At 37.1% G+C, this 17,598-nt stretch overlaps 3 protein-coding genes and 1 long non-coding RNA gene across 8 annotated transcripts in view; 2 read left to right on the forward strand and 2 right to left on the reverse strand.

Annotated features, from left to right (window-relative positions):
* Nucleotides 1-538: 538 nt before the first annotated feature.
* On the forward strand, nt 539-3,640 carry LOC105200550 (adenylate kinase). The gene is made up of 4 exons (XM_011168174.2): nt 539-776; nt 1,479-1,715; nt 1,791-1,958; nt 2,241-3,640. Exons 1-4 carry the CDS (start codon nt 672-674, stop codon nt 2,469-2,471), a joined length of 741 nt encoding a protein of 246 aa, XP_011166476.1. The 5' UTR covers nt 539-671; the 3' UTR covers nt 2,472-3,640.
* On the reverse strand, nt 581-5,336 carry LOC120358045. The gene is made up of 3 exons (XR_005575006.1): nt 4,754-5,336; nt 4,288-4,382; nt 581-793 (listed from the first exon to the last, which is right to left on the reverse strand). It is a non-coding gene; the product is annotated as an uncharacterized LOC120358045 (long non-coding RNA).
* A 692-nt stretch (nt 5,337-6,028) lies between these two features.
* Nucleotides 6,029-12,420, forward strand: LOC105200549 (zinc finger CCCH domain-containing protein 14). The gene is made up of 7 exons (XM_011168172.3): nt 6,029-6,067; nt 7,138-9,006; nt 9,182-9,347; nt 9,885-10,045; nt 10,152-10,470; nt 10,607-10,739; nt 10,859-12,420. The coding sequence occupies exons 1-7, from the start codon at nt 6,029-6,031 to the stop codon at nt 11,088-11,090; spliced, it is 2,919 nt and encodes a 972-aa protein (XP_011166474.2). The 3' UTR covers nt 11,091-12,420.
* A 232-nt stretch (nt 12,421-12,652) lies between these two features.
* The window catches only part of LOC105200548 (glypican-6), a 136,500-nt gene continuing 131,554 nt past the window's right edge, over nt 12,653-17,598 (reverse strand). For all 5 annotated transcript variants that reach the window (XM_026134382.2, XM_011168169.3, XM_039450900.1 and 2 more), the window contains 2 exons: nt 17,403-17,572; nt 12,653-17,322 (listed from right to left, as the gene is read on the reverse strand). In XM_026134382.2, coding sequence (XP_025990167.1) covers nt 16,970-17,322; nt 17,403-17,572 — 523 coding nt within the window. In that variant the 3' untranslated portion in view covers nt 12,653-16,969. The remainder of the gene's footprint in view (nt 17,323-17,402; nt 17,573-17,598) is intronic.

The following is a 17,598-nucleotide window of genomic DNA, read 5'->3' on the forward strand; positions in this document are numbered from 1 at the left end:
TTTTCCTCTTAATCCCGTCATTTGTCTCGAGTCTTCCTCAGCCGTCCACTACAGAAATGCATATTTGAGAAACTTACTAAATGTACAATAGTATAAATATTTAATTAAATTAATAATTCAAATATAATTACGAGTTATATTCCAATGATTATAAATTTTATATTATGATATTCTGCAAATATTGAAACAATTATAATAATAACTATTTTAATATCAAGTTTGACTTATTACGTTTTAATATTAATCATGATTATAATTATTATATAATAACAGAATATTAATATATTATGCACTAATTTTTTTATCTTGTTCAGAATATTTAATATTTTATATCGTATAGGTAAAAATAAAGTATTTATTTATTTTCTTGTTTTCGATATTTCCCGCAGTAGTTCAAATTGGCAAGCCGATACAGTCGTTTCTCTCGACGGTCGACAGATGAGGCATGCTGTCTCGGGCAAAGGGCAAATTCACCGACCGCCGATTTGCTTACGCACGTACCTTTGCAATTCGAAAGGATGTTACGGCATTCCGTCGCGCGCGATTATCACTCGTGGTGACGCGGTATCGTCACAGTCCGTTCCTGACGAAGGTGGTAGCATTCCCCAGCATTCCCGCGGCGGTAGCCACGTGAATTTTTGTCGTGTTCCGTTAACGAGATACCGTGAAATATGCCGCCGCAAGCTGATGTACTGCCGAAGGAGAAGCTCGAGATCCCGACCAGAGGGATTAACGCTGTTCTATTGGGGCCACCCGGTAGCGGCAAGGGCACTCAGGTATCTTCTTTTTGCGCCTGAAGAAAAAAAAAAGTTCGCACCTAATTACTTTTCATGCTAAATTACTTGTCGCTCTTTGACATGATAATGACTCTTGCCCGTGACCCAATTGATCGAGTAAAGTGAGATAGAATGATTGTGTTGCGTTTGATACCTAATCGATCTGCTTTATCAAGAATATTAACAATAAATTTTTTGTCCTCGTTTATATTGTAACTGGACTTTGTAAACAGGAAAAAAATAAAAAGTCATTCTTTGACGTAACATTATAATTATATTTTTATGAGCTTTTGGAAATATTTTCATATTTTTTAAATTATAATTTACCTTTTTATTAATCTTTGATGAAATTAAAAACATATGGAAGATATTTAAAATTTCACAGTGTGTACAGTTCAATGCTTAATTGTAGTCTTAGAGCTATTCAACAATAGTAAACGTAGCTGTAAGGTGTATGTCCTTGCACTAGTGCAAATAAGCTTTAATCTTGGTAATTATCCGGAATACCTCCACCCAGCTTTAATCTCAATTTAACTTCCTTTTTTTTCTAATCTTAGGATTAATAAGAAAAACTGAGATTAAAGTTTATTTATGTCGATGGAAGTGGATGTATAACTATCTTACTTTGCAACCACTCACAACTATATTTATACTATTATAGAATAGCCTTTAAAGGATTAAGTTTAATGATATCTGTTTCAGGCCCCACTGTTCAAAGACAGGTACTGTGTATGTCATCTGTCCACGGGTGACATGCTGAGGGCCGAAGTCAGCTCTGGTTCCACTCTTGGAGCTCAGATTAAGAAAGTAATGGATGAAGGTAAACTAGTCAGCGATGACTTGGTTGTCAAAATGATCGAGAACAATCTACAGAAACCTGAATGCAAGCGAGGTTTCTTGTTGGATGGCTTTCCAAGGAGTGTACCTCAAGCAGAGAAGGTAAATTAGAAAATGTTACATACTCTATAAAGAAGAAATCAAATTACCATGCTTGATTAATCTTTTTTTGTACAGCTTGACGAAATGCTCAACAAAAGGAAAACAAAGCTTGATGCTGTGATCGAATTTGGTATTGAGGATAAGTTATTGATTAAGAGAATCACGGGCAGACTGATACATCCTGCTAGTGGTAGATCTTATCACGAGGAGTTTGCTCCACCCAAAATTCCCATGAAAGATGATGTAAGTGACAAACAAGCTTGGTAAAAAAAAAACAATGATTTTCTGTGTGACTTGGAGAAGTTATTTTTACCGATGCAAACGGATACATTTGCAGAGTGCTAATAAAAGATAAATTTAGCGACATACCGACCCTTGTGTATATGATTTTGATAATATATCTCTATCAACGATAACGGCGCATATTTGACAAATATATATGCAAAATAACAATGCTTACATAACTGAGTTGTGAAGTCCAATTAACGAGACGAGGACGTTGAAATATGATCTTTATTTTAACAGATCACCGGAGAACCTTTGGTTAGGAGATCGGATGACAACGAAGAAGCATTGAAAAAACGATTGGCAACATATCACACGCAGACTGCACCTCTTGTTGACTACTATGCTCTACAAGGAATTCATTACTACATTAATGCCGCGCAGTCCGCCGAGAAAGTCTTCAAGAATATCGATCAGATCTTCCTAAAATCCACCAAGAAGAAGGAAAGCTTCTTCAGCAGATTTTTTTAGAACATTGCCCCAGAAATACTTTCCAAAATGTTTTTTTTTTTTTTTATTCTTGGGCTTTGGTTTGATTAATTTGAAAGAAACACACGCGTACGGAGATAATTGTAAACACGTTAAAATAACATTTCAATTAATTAACACTTGAATAACAAGATTGATTTACGTCTGAATGTAATCTCGGTAACATGAGCGTCATGTTTACAAGAATCGCTGTAAAGGATACGTCTCGATCGTGGCAATACGTAAAACAGAAATATGTAGCAGTATTTTATAGACAGACACAATATTCTAGAAAGTTATAAGGTGCTACAACCGCGGATATATCAAATGCACGCGATGCTAAGAATGTAAAATATAATACAAAGCCTACTAGCTTGTTAGTAAAAAAAACAAACATTTGTATATAATCGTTAAGGAGTACTTCGATTCGTTGTTACCATATTTTTGCGTGATATTGTCTACTTTATACCGGTTTATCGAGCAATATTTTTATATATTTCGACATATTTTTGTTTTCTTTACCGCGAGAATTTATCAGATTAAAATATGCGAAACAATGGCGAGGAACAGATACGACGACCACGCACTACTTACAAATGCACATATTTTTCGAGTTTACATATGTTACTTTTAGCTTCAAACGCGAATGATTTTTATTTTTAAAGATCATAGTACAGAATTTTTATGATATTAATATCTTTTAATATCTATACAACTGATGAAAGAACGACTCATAATAATTTTAAAATAGATTATAATTTTGAGTTAATTATATTTTGAGATTAATGGCGATAATAACATCTAACTGCCACAATTAACGGTAGACGTGGGATTGCGGACCTACAATCGCATTACGTTTCTTCGATCATATTACTGAAAGAAACAATATCGAAAATGCAAGAGAAACTGTTTAGATACAAAATATATCTATACATAAAAGAACCATTACGAAGTTGTTCTCAGAAACACGATTTTACAAAAGTATAGACAAATGCAACTACTAAAGTAGAGACCTATTTTACATAGAAAAAGGAAGCAAATATATATTTTTTTCTGATACAATATGGTTATCCTATGTAATGTACAACACATGTAACAAAACTCTAAATACCGATATTTTCTGAGAGAGACGAATGTAAATCTGTACAAGAATAAATCACATGTGAAGTCTTCATGAGATATTTTATTGATAATTTAATTACGTATGTATGTAATATATCTTATATAACATATCTTTTGTCCTAAATAAGAGGGCATGTAGATATTCTTAGACATTCCTTAGATATTTCTTTCAGGTTTAAATTTAGCAATTTTCAAGGCTATGTTACGAAGATTTTTCAGCTTAGAAAGTGAAAGAGAGTTACATAATTTTTCATCCATATATTCTTTTAACACGAGAACTTTTAGTATTATCATCATTAAACAAAATAACAATGAACAAAATTTTAACGATAATTTTTGATTTAAAAATATTTTCTTATGACTGAAGTTTTTGAAAATTCCATGTTTTGTTTACGATTAAATTACTTAAAATTCTCTTAAAATTCAGTGTTATTTTAAAAAATTATTAAAGAAAACTATATAGTCAGAAAATTTGATAAAAATCAAAAATGCTTGCGTATTAATTATAAATTCAAAATTTGATTATCTTATATGTGAGAAGAATTGAAGAAAAAATTCTTTAAGTTTCAATATTAACTTTTAATAGAAATGTAAAATAATTCTATTAATTATGTCAATACTTCAAGAGATTGTATGTATGTTAAATGTCCTACCATTACAATTGTTTCAAATGATATCTCCAAATATTTGTCCTTACCTTACAAATCTTTCTCATTTTTCAAAGCAGTCAGTCATCATCGTCAGTCTTTTCATTGTTGCTTTCCGGCGATGTCAATTGGTTCTCTCGCTGCCCTAACAATAAGTTCGTGAGCGGCCATCATCATGGAGATCGCGTATTTTGATTATGTGTATTGAGGATTTAATAGTGTTTAATATTAAATTTGTAATTTGTACAAAATTTTGTGTAATATTGAAAGCTTTATAGCTTGCGCTTATTTTGTCTAGTTATTAAAAAAATTATTCAAAAACAAAACGTTGAATTCTATTACATGCAAGAAATCCTGCAAATTTATTTTCACAGATGAGATAAAAGATCAATTTCTTGAACATTTTATTGATGCTACGTAGAAAAACATTTTTTAATAAAGCTTATTGTTTTTTATACATATTGTAGAAGAAATTAATTATAAATAATTAAATATAATAAAAGTTTAATTACGCACTCTTTAAACCGCTTAAAAGATCATAAAAAAGATATGAGATATGACAGACATGATAAAACAGATGAAAATAGGTTCTCGCATCGTTTGAAATGGCAGAAAATTTGATCTGAAATAACAGGGAAACATATTAGGCAAGGAGGTTACTAAAGGATACTGGGAACGGTCTCGTATCGACGCGCTGATTGGTCAACGCTTTCGCGGTGGGGGCGTCATTACCTCGCACTTATCTCCGCGCTGATTGGACGGCTTCTTTGACCTCCCACAAGCTACTTGTCGCCGCTCTCATTGGCCGGCGCCTGGAAGCCATCATTGTGGCAACAGCCAATCAGATTCCCTTCTGCCTTGTGAGGGGGGGGAGTCTTGGTGGGAGTATTTTAGCTAAAATCCAGTAAACCTACTCGCACGTTCTGTACTCCTAATAACCCTGGTAAAAAATTACAGACAAAAACGAACAGGATTTCTATCTATTTCTAACTGTAAAGCTGTCCGTTCTATCTGCAAATAAGCACATTACACATCATATCAATAAAAAAATAGTTGGATTCCTCCAATTTGAAGCGTATTATATAGTTTTATAATTTTTTTTTAAGTAAAATTGCTTTTACCAGAAAATTAAAAAATAAAAATTTACATACTGTATTTGGACTTACAATTAGTCTTTAAAATAGGAGTTCTGATAAAAAATAATTCCACCAAGATTTTGTATTTAATTATAGAATAAGTTGACACAAAATGCGGGTTATTTTAATTTCAATACATATAAATAAATTAATTAATTAATTCAATTGTTAACAGAACTTAAATGGAATAAAATTCTGACTATAATTTATTGTTTTGAATCTAGATTTTCTTTTTTATATATCCATAAAAAACAAAGAATTAATAATTATATTTACGTCAACAAAATAGCACAAAAATCTTAATAGTTAATCGCTGAATAAAATAATTAGGATATGATCGTGAAATCATTCTCAAATTGAATTTCTGCTTTCGATCGCCGAGAATCGTCGCCATCGCGCTGGCGTCCTGCGTTCCAACATCGTGCGGCGCATCTAGACTCATTCCATGCACTATGAAAGTGAGATTGAGTGAGATGTTCTGTCCGTCATGGCGGAGAATGTTTTCGTTCCGTGATACGCCGACTCGCGATCGCATCGGCTCATCGATTCGACCGGTCGCCGACACGACAACGACGACAACAAGGACGACGTCGACAACAACAACGTCGTCACTTCACGCTCGATTCGGTGGAAACCCGACGATCATTTCGCGATCATGGACACACGCGGCATCGAGGTCACGAATCAGCTTCGGGTGAGTGTTGCGGAACGTGTATCCTGACGCATGCAAGGATACTATTAGAATCGGTCAGTCATTCGGTCGCATAGTCGACATGACGTTTGATCGCGCACGTCGTTATCCCGATTATTATGTAATCGTCGAGTTCCTCGAAAAGTTGTAAAAGGTTTGGGAGAGACGGAATGTCCTCTGCTACCGCTGCTGGAAAGCGGGAATCCGGGCGTATTCAGCTCAAAGTTTATTCTTTTATTTATGCAGCTGTGATTTCTGGCTTCTGATCTGTTCTTTTCTACTGAACTTCTTGTAGAGTTCATCTTTTTGGAAAAAAAATCAGATTATTTGTGTGCATGTAGTCTAGAATACAGATACGATTGGAAGATACTTCTATCTTTTTTTTTCTGGAGAATGATAGAAAAGTAACTTCCAGAGACAATTGTAATATTTCCAAGACTTATCTGATGGATGGAATTATTTAAATGGAAATCAAATTACAGGGTATACAAAATCAAGTCCTGTAAGCTAATAAAAATATAAAATTTTAAAGAGTATTTTCAGATTGCACAACGCACATAAGCTTGTTGAATAATCACTAAGGTCTCTGAATTATTTCTTATGAAAAAATCTCAAAGTAATATGAATCGAAACAATAGATGATTTCGAGGAAGTCATTAACATTCACACTGACATTATCCTACTTACCAATGTTAATTAGAATTTGCATTGAAAATGATAAACATAAGGGTAAATGTTACAGCACTTGGGCCTGATTTTACAAACGTTATTTTAACTTTAAGCGAGAATTGACTTGATTTTTATCTCTCTTTCTAAATAAAGACAGATGTATATTTAAGTCTCCCTTAAAGCAAAATAACATTGGTACAATTAGGCCTTGGAAATGTTCAAAGTTTCATGTATCAAATGAATAAGGAAGTTGTTAGAGAAAGCAATTTAATATAATCTATACAATAAATTGTTTATGAAGTCTGATCTTTGGTAAACGTTTTAAATGTTCAAAATTAGTGTCCATAGAAAATGTGAATGTGCTTTATAATTTTCGTTAAACTAATTTTACTTTAACTTTTCAGAGCGCCATTCGCGCCAAGCTTATGGAATTGGGGGTCCGTTATGACGAGGAATTGCCTGACTACATACTAGTAATGGTGGTGAACAAGAAATCCCGTCAACAGATGCACGCCGATCTAAATCTGTTCTTGGAAAACTGCACGACCGTTTTTGTGGATTGGCTGCACGATCAGGTGCTGAAGAAATTGCAGAAAGTTACTGTGGCCAAGAAGAAATCATCTCGTGAGTTTGTACCTACCGTGGTGGTGAAACAAGAGGAGGAGAGGAAGAAGAGGAAGATATCTGCAACTTCATTCCTCGAGGATCAAGCGGTGGAGCAGTCCTTAGTCGCAGTCGAGAAGCTTCCAGATAAAAGTGTGAAGGGCGATAAGCAACAACCGGCGCAGAAGCAGCAGACGACAAAATCTTCTGTACCTAATCCTAATCAAAATCCAGAACGAGATCACAGCAAAAGTGCGGAGAAAAGTGTGCACGGCAAAAGTAAAACCGATGAAGCGTCGTCGACGCAAGGCAGTGGATCCTGTCAGGACTTTGCTTCGTCGAGAAGGCCGCAGCAGAGTTTCGGACGCGAGGAGAACACGAGGGATGTCGTCACGCCAGAGAATCCCGCTGCAAAGACCGTAGATTCATATCGCGATCCAAAAGCGAGCGAAGTACCAGATAAGAGTTTGAAGAGATCATTGGAAGCGTCAAGTAATCGTCATGATAGCACGGAGAAGAGGAGTAACGAGGCGAAGCGGGCGAAACCGTCCGACGAGGAGAAGGAGGACGCGAACGCGTCGTCATCGTCTTCCCCGGATACAGCATCGAAGAAGCTCAAGTCTTGCGTAAACAAGCCAAGGATTACGTCGGTTGTGTCGGTGAAGAACCGGCTTGGCGTGGTCTCGCCGCGAAAGAAGTTCGAGACCTACAGAGAAAAGGAGGGCAACGGTCGCTACCGCCCGTCGGACAAGCGATTCGAGAAGCCACATCGCTACGACAACGGACGTGGCGGAAAGGGCAGAAACTTCGAGATGGATGATCGGAGCTCCAGGCGTAATCGCGACGGTGACTCGTCACGACATCATGAAGTCGCGAGTAAAGTTAACGACGTGAGGAGTCGAATAGAGAGCAATAAGAGCGAGAGACTGAGCAGGAACATGGAATCTTCCAGAGAAAGAATTTTGAATTCGGGCTCCAAAACTGACACGTCCGTGAAAAAGTCTACGTGCACTATTAAGGATCGTTTGGGAATCGCAGGTATCAACAGCAAAGTCCAAAGACAGTCCGCTAAATCGCAAGAGGCGGCGGATTACAGTCGGAACAATCCGAAGAGCTCGGAGCAAATGGGAAACAATAAGAATATCAAGGACAGACTCGGTCCATTAAGGAATAATTTTAGGCCAGTGCATAAGCAAAGACAGCTTCGTGATAGCGAAGAGAACGAATCTCTAGTCTCTCTGAACCTCGGTATCGAGGTAGACGAAAGAGAGGAGGGAAAAGAGGACGAAGACGAGGCGGACAATGAGCAATCGCTAACTGGACCTGTGAAGTCGCATATAGTCGCGGTAAACAGATCCGCGGCTTCCGCCACTGTGAGGCTCGAAAGAAAACGTATGAAAACGTCGAACGAAATTCCATTCAACTTGACTCAGAGTACTAGCTACTCGGGACACGGGAACGCGAAATCACAGCTGGACAAAGGGACGTTCAGCGATGTGGACGAGGATGCCGATGATGCGAAGCTGCCAAGCAAAGTGATCGTCACGCCGAGACCTCTGAAGCCGCTGCAACCAACGCAAAAGCGCGCCACTCAATCACTATTGTTGCGAGCGGTCGCAGAGGCGAATCAGTCAGTCGTCACGCAAAAGAATCCAGAACCGTCTTTGTTTGTAAGTTTCAATATATTGTAAATAATTCTCTAAATCGAACAACGACTCTTTGTAACTTTGTTATACCGAGTGTCGATATTCTCAATGTTTGCGATGTTTCTAAAAAAAAAAAAAAAATAATGTGCTAAACGTCGGAAAACGAACGTTTTTTTCATCGAAGGCTCAATTTTGTTAGGACAAGAAGCCGGTCTTAAAACGTCTTAAACCTGCCCCGGCTCGTGATGTAAGTCAAAACTTGTCGGTACATTTTAATTCTAGTAAGAGACTGGTTATGGAAAAGATTCAAGTCGAATTAAATACGGTAGATCATCTGGATGTGGAAGACGTCGAGCACGAACCTTGTAAGTCCCATCTCTCCGTGGAGACGTGTCCTCGTATCAAAGTTTGAAAGAGTTATAGCATCCATTTTGCATCCATCTTACGTTGGAACCTTTATTTATCGATCTTCCACTATTACTTTAAGATAGGATATTTGAAATAGTTTTATCACTCATTTCCGTCATTTATTATCTTCAATTTTTCAATTGATTTTATAAAACCATATTAATATATATAAAATATATATAAATATGAAATGATAGGTGGAATCGAATCTGGGATTTGTCAACTGCAAATCGACCCTCTTATACGAAGTTATGTTTTCCCTTGATTTCTTTCTAATAACTTGTACTAACAACTTCCAAATATTTGTTTACATAAATTGTAAGAAATAAATGGCTTAATTTCTAATAAATATTTCCGAGAAACACAGTTAACAACAAATATATCTAAGATAAATAGAGATTCCAATGTGAATCCTTTCGCGATACAAAGACTAACTCTTTCATCCTTACTCCCTCGCGATTTTAATTCCTCGTTTATTATCGCATAATTTGTAGATGTACCTCAATCGGTAACGGACGAGCATATGGGAGTCGTGATGTCGTTGTTCCAAAGGAGCGACGACAATCAAAAATTCTTAGTCACTTTAAACGGATACAACAATCTCATGAGAGAGAAGATCAGCTGCGAGGATGACGAGGAACGATTGGAAATGGAGGTAATTTCTTCCACCACCTGTAAAGCAGTTCCTCCCTTTTCCCTCCCTCTGAATTTTAATCCTCGCGCGCATTCTAGACGCACGATGTTCCTCCTCATGCTCGCAGGTGAACGAGGACGACGAGCTTGCTCTGTTGACAACAAATAACGAAACGACAACGACGGCAGCGACAACGGCGAAAGATGAATTGGAAATGACTACATTTAGAATAACGGATGGGACGGAAAATCACGTGGATACTAGCCCGAAAGAGACGAGCGGAGAGGAGAACAATGAAAACTGCAACACGGAGAACGTGGACAAGATTGACGAAGCGCCGCGTAGACGGAGAAAATTGAGTCCTATAGTGTACAATAGATCTCATTCTCCTAGTCCCATACAATTGAAATCCAGCGTGTCGCTGGTGCCGACGTTAGCCGCCAAACGTATGTATCAAAATTTCTTTCTCACTCGTCTATTTCTAAATATAAGTTTTTTTAATTCATCGATTAATCAATTGTTGAATTAAAACAACTTGCGATATAGAATATATTGCTTTTATATCGCTGTTATTTTTTTCAGCCCCAGATAAAAAGCCGTTGGTAGAAAATGCGATTCCGACCGTTTTGGACAAATCCAGGGAGAATTGTAGGTACTGGCCAAATTGTACGTTAGGAAACAAATGCGCGTACCTTCATCCTCCTGTTCTGTGCAGGTAGTGTATCTTTCTCGTTACATTTGAAAGTATATAAACGTTTTTTTTTCTTTTACAAATATATGATGCTAAAAAAAACATTCATTTTTTTCAAATTTTTATTAACTTTGTTTTCGTAGTGCCTTCCCGGCATGCAAGTTTGGCGATAAATGTGCCTACAAGCATCCCAAGTGCAAGTTTGGTTTGTCCTGCACGAAGCTGGGTTGCGTGTTCTCGCATCCCGCCCAACAGTGCAAGTATCATCCGTTCTGTACGAAACCGGCGTGCCCGTATTCCCATCCGGCTACTTCCGTTCCGGCAACGGAAACAACGAGTCAACGAGCAAAGTTTACTTGGCGGCGACGAGATTGAGCGTAACTTCAATGTACAAACCTGGGTATGTTATTTTGATGGGACCGAGGTTTTGATTTCTGAAAAATGCGTACAGATTAACGACGATACGTAGCTTAAGTTGCGTAAATTGACATAAAGTTATCGCAGCGGAGTTTATTGTATGATTAAAGACCGTATCTAAAAAAAAAAAAAATTAGAAAAATACAACAGTTTTATCGGTGATTTATTACATAAATCTTATTCCAATCTTTTTAAATAATTTAAGAATTCCAACAAGATAGAAATTTTTGAAAAGTCTTGAATGATGAAAATTGTTTTATCTCAATATTGATAATTATATAAAATCAGATTTAAATTATTAAAGCTTTAATTTAGGATGTTAGATTGCCGATTTATATACATTATATATATACTTTCTTGTTGATTATCTATCGCCTCTAGATTTTAAGACCTCGTGCGCCGTCAGTTTGAACTGAGCGATTTGCTGCCATTCTTAGATTATATATTCTACTTATAATATGAAGAAAAGGATTTTAGTTTAGTTAACTAGGGCTAAGCGATGTAATTGGCCTTGGGGTGATCTTAAAACGCGTTCTCCTTTAGAATTGACCTCATTAAGTCTTCTCTCGATTTATGTATGTGGATTTGTTTGAAAATATGTACAGCCAATCGTTTCTAGTATCATTAATATATACATATTGCTTCTGCATAAATAATCGGGCAGAAGATTTAATAATTGGATCTGCTCTTTTTGTAAATCTCCTGCACCTTTATTTTTTAATCATCTTTTTTTTTGTTTCTACCAAAATCTGTCGAAGTAAGAATATATATTTTACTTCATATAAGTTAGAAAAATGCAAGAGGATATAATTAGGGAGAGCAGATTTATATTGTATTGTTTTGCGATATTGTCGAGAGCAATGTAACGACCTTTTCAAATGAGAATGCTCGTGTTGTTACGTTATAGTGATTAACTCTGTGTGCTCGTCTTAGGATTACGGGCGAGGTCTCTATCGGGAATATCTATGTTTATAAGTGCGAATTGAACAGCCTCGCCGAACGACTTAATCAGGTTTTGAGTGTGGACAAAAAGCATGCGGTTGCTCTATCATGTGTGCCGTGCACTCGGTGCCGCCTCCATATTCGAGGTGAGGCATTGTAAGAGTATCAGGTACTCTACCAAACAGTTTATTTAATTTGACGAATTGTATAGGATCTCGGGTGGTTCTGCATTATTTTATCTAGTGCTAGTGAACGATCGCGTATGAGATGTACAATATTACTGAGACTTGTCATTATCAGAAACAAATATACGATGATTTCTGTAAAACGCAGTTTCAAGATTTTATATATATATATTTTTTTTTTCTCTCATCTCCTTCAATCTCTTTCCTAAAAAAAAGAGCTGCAAAACATGTCTTTAAGAGAAAAGAAATTATCTTTATGATTAAACCTAAACAATAGGATAAATTTAAGCAACGATCGCGATTATTGCGTGAAAATTGCAATCATCACAATTTAAACATACGTATTCAAATATCGTGATCGCGGTCAAAGGAAGGCAAAAATCGATCGAGACGTACTGCGATACGCAAGCTGCGTGATTTATTGCGTTTTCTTTTTTACTTATATTCGTTTAAAACTGATCTCCAAAGGAAACTTTACGTCGGCGTAATTAGCGTGTCAGCGTATTACACATCACCCTTGCTTCGTTTGAGGAAACGAAACGCGAGTTTAGATTCTGTTGAAACACGATCGTGTCTTAATTAAATTGATAAATCAACATAGTTTCTCTCATACACACTCTCGTATACGCTCGCATACAACTTCGCCCTAATTTATATATACGTATAAATCTATGTATATGCTCTCTATCGTACTGTGGGGCACTTAGAAAACTCGTTAATTCGTTCTCCTTCTAATTCTCGCGTCTACTCCGTACCGGGGAATCCGGGCGCACCATGTGCGTTTGTGAGATTTTTTTTTTAAGTAATAGTAATATATTTTTTTCTTTCTTTGTTATATTCGAGGATTGTTTCGTCTCGAAGAGAAAAAATAAAAAAATAGTGCACGCGCGAACATCTCTCTCACCTTCTTCTAATACTTTAATCTACTTTCGACAAGCGAAACTCCGGAATTCTCTTCACCAGAGAAGAGCAAGCTCGGTAGAAGCGGCCTCCTATACAAAGAGAGAGAGAGAGAGAGAAAATACATGAATAAAATTATGATTGAAAAGGATTCCGTTTTTGCGAAACTGAACGTGTTTCTTCTCTACTTTATAATCGCTGAGATTAGATGGTACATTCTGTAAGCCTCTAAACAAGATGTTCTTTCTTTTAATTTTTTTATCTTCAACTTCGAATACACATAAATAGGAACATTTGGATTCTTTAAATACGAATCGATAAACCGATAAATAAACTCGAAGACGGAGAGAGAAATCGTTCGAAACGAGAAATATGTTCAAGCGTCACTTACAGTCTCTCCTTCCTTTTTTTACAAATCAATTGTTAATAAAACTTTCGCGAATTGTTACACCCTGTTTCCTGTTGCTCGATACCTTCGCATCATCGTAACACACAACGTCTTTTAAAAGAAAAAGGATAGGAATGAAAAAATGAGGGGAAAAAAGAATAATATGTTATATGTATACGGTACGTACATACATACATACATACACAATATATACATATATATGTATAAAAGTGTGCGCAACGTTCTTCGCAAGATAATTTGGCAAAGATTAAAAATATTATAATTACGTCTGCATATATAAATGCCTGCGTATGTGTGTGTGTGTGTGTGTTTGTGTGTAAATGTGAAAATATGTATATACGTCTTCTTCGTGTGCACATCTCTGGGGAACAACGAATTCACGCCATCGAGATTCGCGCGTCTCGCACGTACGATTTTTTAAAACACGCGCACGCACAAAACACTCTCGAATCGCGTACAATTTTTTTTTATATTAATTTCATTTTATATATATATAATATATAATAATAAAAATAATAATACAATAATATAATTACAAATAATTAGTTTTATCCGTAATATACTATTTTAATATTTCACTAGATTTTTTTCTCAATAATGTCCCTCGTGGGCTCGCATATTTGTTCATCCTTCGACAGCGAGCCGTAAAAGAAGCGCGGATGTGCGGAGGGCGGTCATATAAATGCTCGGTCTATTTGATTTTATCACAGGAGTCCGCCTCCGACCGCCGTTCTCTCGCCATCACCTTAAAACACACTCTATTGCCTCCGAATTAATAATTCCTATGCGAACGATACGCGACAAAGTGCTGGATAACACGAGCCGTTGGTCACAATAGTATAAGCCATATTTTTAACAAAAGAAGTCTTGTGAAAGTATTTAAACATAAAATATTAAATATGACACAAAATCCACCTACGTTATTACAAAATCATTTTCAACATAAAAAAAACATTGCAAAAAGATTGCAAATATTATGTTTTACATTGAAAAAAACTGTTAAATTATTTATTTAAATTATTATTGATATATTTTTTGTAGTAATTTGATTAGATTGGAAAATAATTCAGAGTGAAGAGTGTCTAAAGTTTGATTTAAAAAAATGAGAAATAATAGGTAATCCGTTATACTATTTACTGGCTTATACTATTATTTCGTTCGATGATTTATAACGCTGAATTCACGTTATCGGAGAACTATCTGATTCTATTTCTTTCGTAACTATACTTTCTATAGTCTCTTCATAGCTTTCCTCTTTCCATTTTCGTCGTATAAAGTCTGACACATACACGTATGCTTCATTTTAAACGCCGAAAGCATAAGCGTCACGTTGCATTCTTATCACACTCTCTTATCCTTATCGCCGCTATATCCTTTTATTTACACCTTACGTCGTAACGAACGTTCTTCACATCTTCCATATTAATTCTACCGCAGATTAATGTTACAGCTCGGTTTCGCGATAACGTAACTCTCTCCGGTACTCGCTCAGGCTATTATTACCCGTTAATTGTTATTTCCAATTGATTGTATTGTGTTACATGTTGCACCGGAGAGATCGTATTCGACAAAACCGAGCGGTACGTACACTCTTCGTCAATAAATCTCGTTTATAACATGAGCCAAATTGAATTCTTGTCCAAGTTGATTCGTCGCTGATCCCGTATTTTGCGATTTCTTCACGACTTTCGATTATCGTAAAATAATAATAATGTAACATTAATAGAGTGACACTAAACTTTGACTAAACGCACAGTCAATTATAATTAAAATCTTTAATTTTAATTAACATGGCGTACGTACGGGACCGCAGCTTATCTGCAAATCCATTTGCAACAGTGAAATGTCACGAGGACAAGGATTCTGATTGTTCGTGCCTCCTGCCGCGCATTCAGGATTCGTGCATGCGAGATCCCGAATCGCATTTATAATCAATACTTAATAAATACTCCTTTGCTTCCGCTCGTATACTCCGTTCGGTCCATCTTACGTATTTCAAGTAATTAATGTCTCTCTCTCTCTCTCTCTCTCTCTTTCTCTTTGCATAATCGTTTCGAATTTGCACATTATGAAATAATTATGACGCACTATCGACATACGTTGCTTTACAATCGCTCGCCGAACGATTGCCGACACGCAATACAGCGCCGTCTGATCGACGGTTTCATCTTTGGCCGCTTATCAAACGACGCGTGCCAAAAAACCGGATAAACTAGGATAACTTTGCGGTTATCATTAAATATTCAGATAGAAAAGACAAAAAAAGTTTTCAAATATCCTCAGAGTTGGCAGTAATATTTTGATAAGAGAGTGTGTCTAAAGCTTTGACTCGTTTGGAACGAATCATCTTTTTATCATGATAGTGTATTTGTGCGCGATATTTTGCTTGTTTAAATTCATATTTCTAGTAGAATAAGCTCGACCGCAAATGTAAAATTCGAAAAAACTCGACCTAGACTGGAATAACCGCGTTGTTATCCTACTACCGATGATCTATTACTTATGTAGAAACTTGAATCTCGACAATTGGCAGTAAGAGTCTGATATAACGTTAACGGTTAGGTACATCTACAATTTGGAAAAGTCCTTAAATGGCGCAATGATCTGTAACAGCATATTACATAACAGTATTACACTCGTAATATTTGTCCAACGTAAAAAAATTCCTTCCTGAGAACGTCCCTCGAAAATAGAAATTTCAAAAGCAATAGGAGTTTGTGGAATATGTTTGTGTATTGCGAAAGGAAATCCTCCCACGAGATGATTATGCATGTCATGAGCAGTGAAAGAATACACCTGCGTGATCCATCTCGAGGGAGCAAGGTGAAGAAGAAAAGTGAATCCCAGATGTTCACTGAAGTTCAGCTTGGCAATCGTGGAACTATTTTCTTAGCTCTAACATTCGAAACGTTGACGTTTCTTTCTCCGCATCTTGCGGAACGAGAACTACTATTGTAAGAGTTTAATGAAACATGAGATTTCGCTGACTATGGTCTCTCATCCAAATAGTAGCGTGGATAAACGAATCTCTCGTAAGATTTCTCCCGTTCATCTATGGCAAGAGCGAGTAGCTATGGTCACAAATATCCATATACTTGCTAGGTCGATCAATTAACGCGACTTCGGTACTCGCTAAATCGACTTAATGTACGTAATCGATTTGGTGAATGCCGAAACGGAATGTCCGAGGAATGGACCGGAGGACACTCCGTTCGCGAAAATGTCCTTGTCAACTTCTAGAAGCGTCCTCGCGAGATTCGCGGGACGAATCGATGTGCGCGCGATTCACGCGATTCGAACTCGTCAAGTGATCCTTCTTTCTTCCGTCACTGTTGGAATCACGGCTCGCAATCGGGCAATATTTACACAATGCTACGCTCAGAGTCGCAAAGTTCACACGATCACAGCAAGTCGTTGAAGCAACCGCCAAACCACATCACCACTATCGGCATCAGATACGTCGTCAGTGCCCTGAACAGCGACATCTGTGGCCTGCTGTCTTCTCCGCTGCTCACGGAGATGGTCTGGTTGCTGCTTGTGCCCGAACTGCTCGTACCTGTACCCTTGTGTGGTTCGATGTCCACCCGCGGTGGCGTTTCAACCTCATGGACAACTGGTGGCGACGGCTGCTTTGGTGATTCTGGTTCCGATTCAGTGTGTGACCCCTCGTAGCCGGAGCCCTCGTTGAAGCCATCTTCATCGTCGGTGAACGCACCATCGCCCGAACCGCTGCCAGAACCGTACCATGTTTCATCTGTGAAGTGGGATTATCAATAATGTAAGCAAAAAAAGAAAATTGTTATAATGCGCCATTGATAACCGCCAGATAATCACCGGTATCAATCCAATCGACGTCTTGTCCGTTGAACGCCGACTTCAACCTGTTCGTGATAGTGGTCAGCGCGAAAATCTGATCCCTCACGATTGTCGGTCTTGGTCCCACATTGCGCACTTCCGGATTTATCATCTGAGACTCGCCATCATTCGACACTGGATATAAATATCTAAAAAAAATTTAAATAAGTATAGT

The sequence above is a fragment of the Solenopsis invicta genome, chromosome 6 (genome assembly GCF_016802725.1).
Source record: "Solenopsis invicta isolate M01_SB chromosome 6, UNIL_Sinv_3.0, whole genome shotgun sequence".
Classification (NCBI taxonomy): domain Eukaryota; kingdom Metazoa; phylum Arthropoda; class Insecta; order Hymenoptera; family Formicidae; genus Solenopsis; species Solenopsis invicta.